This window comes from Seriola lalandi, unplaced genomic scaffold, assembly GCF_002814215.2.
Source record: "Seriola lalandi dorsalis isolate HSWRI2012SDOR001 ecotype SW California unplaced genomic scaffold, Sedor1 jcf7180002054554, whole genome shotgun sequence".
Classification (NCBI taxonomy): Eukaryota; Metazoa; Chordata; class Actinopteri; order Carangiformes; family Carangidae; genus Seriola; species Seriola lalandi.
The window spans coordinates 1,143,456-1,151,685 of record NW_019525107.1 but is presented as its reverse complement, the minus strand read 5'-3'; the positions used below and the strand labels follow the sequence as shown (position 1 = coordinate 1,151,685).

The 8,230-nt window shown below is 43.5% G+C and overlaps 1 protein-coding gene across 1 annotated transcript in view; it reads right to left on the bottom strand.

Moving 5' to 3' along the window:
- cd34 (CD34 molecule) overlaps positions 1–7,432 on the bottom strand; it is a 17,599-nt gene extending 10,167 nt beyond the window's left edge. The window contains exon 1 of the mRNA XM_023415637.2: positions 7,194–7,432. Coding sequence (XP_023271405.1) covers positions 7,194–7,275 — 82 coding nt within the window. The 5' untranslated portion in view covers positions 7,276–7,432. The remainder of the gene's footprint in view (positions 1–7,193) is intronic.
- Positions 7,433–8,230: the final 798 nt, after the last annotated feature.

The window sequence follows — 8,230 nt, the reverse complement described above, 5'->3', positions numbered from 1 at the left end:
ACACACACACACACACACACACACACACACACACACACAGCAAGAGAGTGCATAAGTGTCTCTGGAGGGAGTGTAAAATGCTGATGCTATCATAGCACGCACACAGCTTGATTCTGCCACTTCTCTACTGCTCAGTCGTTGCTTTCCTACCTCAGTCCACGGCACATGCTCCAGGGTAGCCGGAGATCACAAAAACAGAACTTCTTGATTCTATGATCATCTGACTGCTTGTGCTTCTTGTTCCTGTTGGGCTTGTTTGTAGTAACAGCAAAATAAATCTTTTTGTTTTTCTCTCAGTATGGCCTTTAACAGGATTTTTTGCACCAAAAATCAGCAAGATCGCCTTCAGCTGAAACAGAGGCATCCGCAAGCTGCATGAATGGATTGTTAACTGCAACACAATGCACAATGCTCTGCCTGTTTTTATCACCCTCCACTATGCCTCAGTTGCAAGCAGCTGCAGCAAAACAGGTTGTGTATGTGCGCTGAAGATATAAGGGTAGGTATATTTTTAATGGTGCTATCTTGTCCCACTCCCCGACTATGTCCCTGCCTCACTCATCTGTGACACTCATGGCCTTTCCCAGTCTAGCTGCCATTGTAATTGCAATCTTTTACCCTTCCTGGTATTCCAGCGCTCAGATTGAGGCTGGGTTATAGTGAGGACGTTGCAGTAAAAACAAACATCACCACACCTGATTAAACAGGTGCAGTCAGAGAGCACGAGCAGGGGACAGCAGTCCTTTACGTGTGATATTTGAGGATGAGGCCTGCTCCCTCTCTGGGGAGACTGGAGGAGGAGAAATGAAGAAGGGAAGAGTGGTGCAGCTGCTGTAAGTATCCTTAGGGAACTCCTTCCCTCCCTGCATATGTGCTGTACCGTCAGAGAGCTGTGAGATCGGTGACATCATGCGTAAGGAGGAAAACTTCAGCTCCAAGTCTTGGGACTCGCATTTGACCTCCACCCAGACCGCTGAGACAACACCTTGGCCGGAAAAACGAGCCACACCCCGCTATCGTCACTTATCCGTGTCCACTGCTTAAAGATGTCCTCAGAAGACCTTAAAGTCTCCTCTCACTCCTTTCTTCTCATTCCCTATTAGGAGAAATGTCACCTCATCTTAGACTTCAGTCAGGAATTGTTCAGTCCTACAGATCCTTTATGGAATTCTGGGAATAAGAAATGGCCACCAAAGACGGAAAGATGAGATTCAATGCTTATTTTCATTATTGATTTATCTTTTGTAAAAAATTATCTTTCTTTATCAATCGTTTATTCTGTATGATGTCAAGAAAAAAACAATACATATTTTTCAAGAGCCCAAGGTAAAGTCAACCCCAAAAGGCATCTGTTTTATAATCTATTCTAAAAATAAATTTTCTGTCCATTAATCAAGTAATTGTTTCAGGACCAGATGATCCCATGTCTCTCTAAAGGCTAGAATACCAGTTTCTGCAATCACAGCAACACTATCCTGAAGGAACTAGTGTGGTCTCGTAGCTAACCATAAATATTACATTGTTGAATTTCTTCAACTGTATGAAATAATAAAAAGACAGACTGTACTGTTATAGAATATACCACCACATGAAGCTACACAAACACAGTCCATTTTCCTACTACTTGCTACTCCAGTGACCACCTGGAAAAAAAAAAATCCCATGAACACACCACACTGCTCAGGTCTCTGGGCAGAAACAAAAATAGTTCTCACGTTCAGAGGGGTGGCAAAAGTTGACTTTTTCCACCCTGCCCACATCCCTGGTGTTTTTAAACAAAACATGAGATAGAAAAAAAGAAAAACATAAGAGGAATTAGCAACAGATTTGGAATGTTATCCATGCACATCCTATAACAGGATGTGGCTATCACAGCACACGCAGTGACGTCTTCTGAATGCAAAGGTGAAATGCTGGGGGCTCCTGATAACACATGCACCAGCGCTGGAATACAGACACACCAATCAGGATACAGCAGAAGGACTGTCCTCGACATTCTAGAGGTTGATGTGATAATTTTACTCAAAATTTTATTCAAGTTTCCTTAATGTACTCTGTTATTGGGCCACTTTTAAAACCGGGGTCGATGAAAAGGGAAGAAATGATGAAAAGGTAACACGATGATTGATAGCAGCTACTCACCATTGTTTTTATTCTACCCCTAATTTACTCATTAAAATAGTTTCAGCAGGGCAGTGAAACTTAAAACCTGTGTTTCCAAAACAGTCCATCCATTTTGTTAGCGGATTAGAAAACTGGAAACACCAGCTGCTCTGAGAGGCTGGAGCTGCTCGCTGCTCCCCTCCCTGTGTCAGAACCAGGACCATGGGCTTCAAGCAGCAGATGTCCATGGACTGATTCCAGCTGCTGTTTTTACATGAGACTGTGTGGGGAGAGGTTGTAAAAAGATATCGAAACCTATAGCCCTAAACAATCTGGTTCTGATATGATTCAGGCTAAGGAGCCAAAGTGGGGGGAAGAAGATTGAGAAATAATAGCAATAATCGGATAGCCTTCCAGATATGGCTACACAAAAGAAAAACCTGTACACTGTTTATACGTGCACACGCATACAGTACAAATGATTGTAGTTGTAGTTGTGTTTTCAGTTAAGCATGGCTTCAATGACATGGCTTATACTGAACATTAATTACCAGGAGCAATTACTCTGGAAGTCAAAAGGCCTCAGCCAAGGCTCATTAAGTGCTTTTATTCCCCGGGGTGAACAGTATACCCCTCCATAAAGACAGCCCTGCCTGGATATGCAACACACACTATGTGCTTCATGCGAATACTGGTGTTTGGCATGATATCACAAAAAAAAAAAAAAAAAAGGAAAAGAAAAATTGGATCAATCAGTGTGAGGAACACTGAGCTGTTGCTGGAAATTCAGTTTTGAGCCAGTGTAAAAAATAAAACAAAACAGGGATGACACAAGACGCAGAGGTTGCCTCCAAGTTCTTGTTGTGGAATTCACACTATAATCCTGCGTGGCTGCTCATTAGCTAAACAGAGTGGGGTGATTTCAATCTGGGAACAGATATATATCTGGAGTTTCTCTGCTTGTGCCGCCAAATTTTCTGAAACTGAAGGAGATACAGGAGGAGAAGTTGCCCGCCCCCCCCACACACACACACACACACACACACACATCTACCCACTCCCCCCTGCTCCTTTTCGCTGGTAAAACTCAACAGCTGTAAAATTGCAGCAGGGTGCCAGGGGAACAAGGAACAATAAGCTCACCAGAAACAGCAGTAATTGGAAGAGGAAGATTTGAATGCGAGCGCAACGTCTGCTTTTCATTAAGATTGTTTCGCTAGGTAAATATTGTTGCTAGACAATCTATTTCTCCAAGTCAACTCCTTTTCCTGGATGATCATTTAGTTAGTGGCGACAGTGGTTTTCGTTTTCTTATCATTAACATGTTTTCCTTGGAACGGAGTCAGGTTCAAATGACGATAATTCATCAGAAAAGAGAAAACACATTTTTAAAAACATCCTTCCCTTTGTTATGGTTTTTATGCCGATGAGGGCTGGCAGATGAGGTAACAGAACGGACAGTGAGGACAGGCGTTGTTTTTAGAACGTTTGAATGATTTCATGTCGTAGACAGGCCTGGCTCTCTCGTGTGCGCAAATCACTGGAGCAAACTGGAAGTGTGACAGAACACAGGCTCCAGGTTTAATTACTCTGAGAGTTCACGTGGCACCTCAGCCGTAAGCTTTGGGCCCAAGTGGACACACACCCTTGCCTGACATAGGTCCACTATCTGCCAAGGCTTACATAAAAAAGACCCACACCCTCTGGCAGATGACGTGAATCAAACTGCAACATCACGACCGGTCAATAGCTGAGGGCCATGAGAAAGAGTGGCAATATTCTGTCCATGTTTACGTTGGCAGGGTTGATGCTGTCTGAGAAACAAAGCTTTGTACATTTGTATGCAGGGAGATATAGATGCTGAATTCTACTCTCTGTGAAGCATGTGTCTGTGGCCTTTTTCAAAAGGTTCAGTTACGACACTTTCTCTGACAGAATACAGGAGCATGTTTGTTCTTCGATCTCCTCGATCATCGCACATCGATGGCTTTGCGCATGTGCACACACAAACACATGCACACTAACTCTCTAATCTCCCAATCCAACCACAAGCAAATATCTTGGTTTAATGTGGTATATTCTAACAGCAAATGTCACAGGTCCTGAAGCCCTGACATAACAACAGAAAGATTCATCATACACGACAAGCTGAAATGAGAGAGACAAGATGCCCCCCCCACCCCCCCCCCCCCCCCCCCCAAGAGCTCATATGAAGCTTGGGTTTTCCCCAAAAAATCTTGAGAGAGAGAGAGAGACAGCGAGAGAGAGCTTATAACATTCTCCAAGAGGCATTGAATGACATCATCCAACCCTGCAGTCCATGCCCATTTCAGTGCTACATATTTGCACGACTGCATAACTACTGACTGACAGCCATGGGAAATGGGAGCATAAACTAAATCTGTGTTTGTGAGAGGGAGAGTCGGGCTGATTGGCCTGCTTATGTATGACAAGGATGTTTGCTCTGATAAACACACAGTCAAACACATCCACAAATCAAGTGCGCCAAGGGCTGTCATCCTGTCTCACTTGCATCCTGCTTGCCATCAGCTCCTCCATTCTCTTGCTCTTGTTTGTCTGAATCAGTGTTTCTACACTACAAATCTAAACTAAGATGTTCTTCAGCTGCAGATGCTATCAGCTAAGCTGCAGACAGGCACAAACAGAATTATTCACACTTTTTGGTGATTTGCTGCAGCCATCCAATACTTAATGCATTGTATACTATACGACAACATAAATATACCTGTTTACGAGTAAGTGGTGAGTCCATTATACAGTAGAAGTTCATACTACAAAGCCTGTTTACAACATAGACTGTAAATAAAGATGGACGTAGCCTCTGTGATGTCACCCACTGGTTTCTGAAGAGCAGTTTTGAAGCTAAGAGTGGGCTGCTGTTGCCATCTTGGCAGCGCCTGACTCCAGCTAACTGGCTAATCCAAAAATGGGCAAAGAGGCTGGGCGTGTCCGGAGCCAAGACTTCGGTGCATGCTAGTTTGTGGCTTGCATGACCTGTCACTCAAAGCGGCACGCCCTTAATTATGCATAACTTTAAGCTTTAATAAAAATGAAATGGGTGAGTTATATAAAAAAATTAACCCCCGTGTACAGCTGTCATTAAGGGGGAAATTAGCTGTAGAGACCAAAACCATATTTTGTAACAGGCTGTGTACATATTTCTGCTGCAAAGTTGCAAATTTTTAACATGGGAGGCTATGGGGATTGTCTCGCTTCTGGAGCCAGCCTCAAGTGGTCATTCAAAGAACTGCAGTTTTTAACCTCCTAATCCACAGCGGTTCCACACTTAGAATAAGACACAACAACATGACATGAGCTATGCAGTGGCATGGCTCTGTGTTTATCAGGATAGAGTGACTCAACAGAGTCTTCTTTATTTGATCAAAACAGTCATAATGGAGCATGAAACATTAAAATTGTTAAAAAATTTCACTGACAGTGCCCATCCCCCTGCAAATATAGACTGCAATGCTACACAAATGTCAACAATGTTGCAGGACCATGTGATCAGAGGACTGCTGTTGGATGTGGTAAAGAACTGAGGATGGGTCAGCAGACTTGAGACAACACCCCTGTGATATTTTTAAAGTAGAAATCAGAAGCTGTTTGCTAAAAACCTACAACAGGGGCTCCAATGAAAGATCCTATTTAAAACAGGACTGTTTGTTCACATCAAAACGTGAAATCTCAGTGGGACTCCGACGTCAAAGATAGATTATGCCTGGTAGGCAATATGCAAATGTGACAAAAGGCAATATGGGCATGGTTGTAATAATATAATAATTGGAAATAGCTTAAAACAAAGTCCTAATTATAGAGCTAATAAGATAGTAGAATAGTTGTTTTGAAAGCAACAACAGTAATAAACAAAAAAAATAATAAAATACACAACTGATTATTAGATGTGTCTTAAATTGCTGTGCCTGTATCGAGGCTTTAATTTGTTGGAGGGGAGTGCCGGGAGTAATTAGATTTCCATGTAAATCTAATTACCATCTGTTAAGCTGCTGATGCAGATGGTATGTGGTGTGCCTTTTTTTTGTGCGAACTACGAACATGTTCCGCCATCTCATGATCTTTTTCCCTTTTAAAGTAAACCCTTGGTTATTTTCATCAGTCTGGAGTACTCCTCCTAGTCCTCCCAAGGTCACTCCTAACATTTACCGCCCCCCCTCCGCCTCACGGCTCTGCAGAAGTCGTTATGCTGGCCTGAGCTAGGACTAGTCCTGCTTTACAACCAGCAAGGAAGAAACACCGTCCAAGCCATACATCACCCTGCAATTAGCATCAGGCCTCAGACTGATTTGAAGCGGACTGCCCAGAGAGTCCACACTCATCCACATCACACACACACACACACACACACACACACACACACACACACACACACACACACACACGCACGCACACACACACTTACTGTTTGCAGATCACTAACACAGTTGGGGGAACTATTTTTGCTCTCTGTTGATGTGTTGTGTGGTCACTTTGTTATATGCAGCTCACACACAGTCACATGTACTTGAAGTGTCTCATTAGATAGTCATATACAGAGTATCATGCAATATATGGGACCAATCTGATCCTATTTTCAAAAAGAAATACATTCATGTGTTTTGAGACTATGTGTGGATGTGTGTCTGTGTGTGTGTGTGTGTGTGGCTTTAGCCCCTTTTACAACTGTTCAAACACGTATTAGCTCCACCCAGATGCACTGCAGGATGTAAAGCATAATTATTCTCAACTGCAACTTTCCACTCCTGAGCAGACCCTTTGTGTCTGCAGCCGCACCATTGCTAACCACTCCTCTTTGCATCTGTGTACACCCTCATGGCAGAACACATCGTAGTACACCCCCCCCCCCAACTAGTGTGTAAGAAGTCACTGCTGATGTACACATACTGCATTACGTGAAACTGAATTTTCTCCACTACAACGTTAGACGCCTTTTGAGACAAAAACACTGGAACAAAAAAAAAAAACTCTTTGTGGAGAATAAAATAATACTAATAGAGAGAATCAAAGTTGTAAAAGAAGATGCTATAGTTAATAAATAGAAGTGTACTCACTGCTGAGCAATAGAGTGCAGAGCACAAGAACTCCGGCCATCCGTCTCAAGAGCCCATTCATTCTCCACATGGACGCAGCCATCCTCTCTGGTCAGATTCAGCGCAGCCGATGGGACTGTGTGTGAGAGCAAAAAAGTGCGGTGAGTGAAGGTGAGTGAGTGTGAGGGCTGGGGAGGGGGGTTGGAGTTAGGTGTTTCCTGTGAGGTCTGAGTGAGCGGGACAGACAAGCAGGATAAAGCCTGGCTTGTGTTCCGTTGCTCTTTATATGGCCCCACTCCTTCAGCCTCTCTCGCTGCTCTTTCCACACCCCTTTTCTAACTGCCTGCTGTTAACCCGTTTCCCCCAAAGCAACGGCCCCGGCTTCCTCCCTTTCCTTGTGTGCGTACACATGAGCAGCAAGCACCAGGATGAGAAAATGAGACGTAAGTGGTTGGAACTAGGCATCTGGTTGAGCCTCATCTTTGTTGTACGTTTGTTTCCTGGTGAAAAAAGTTGGCCCTCTTTCATAGAAGTTTGCACAGTTTGGGCACCAGCGGCACATCTGCTTCTGCAGTGTGGGGGGCTGTGGGTGCACAACAGGAAAGTTTCATGTGATGTTCTAGCAGACGCGGTACAAATATAAGCCGTTTGCACTGGTTTGTCTTTGAAAAGAAAGTACAATGGCTCAATAAAATCACAGAATCAGTATTCCCATGAGAATATGAGAATATAAAGTTGAAATAAAACAAAGCTAGATATCTAAAACAACACAACTTCAGCTTGAGGATTTGTAGAAAGGTGTTAAAGATGTTAAGTGTGTCCTATTTTTGAAGATGCACCTGGTAAACAGGAAGCACTCTTCCTGCCTCCTACATGTTGTGTACATAGCTTAGAGGCCTGTAAAAGCACATGGCGTCACACACAACGCTTGGCCGTAGTTTTTGTGTGTCCCTGGACAAATGACTAACAGCCTGTAGTGAGTCATCCACTGAACCACACAAGCACGTTTACATGTACTGTACACGCCTTTTTCAAATGCTCTAACACACACACACACA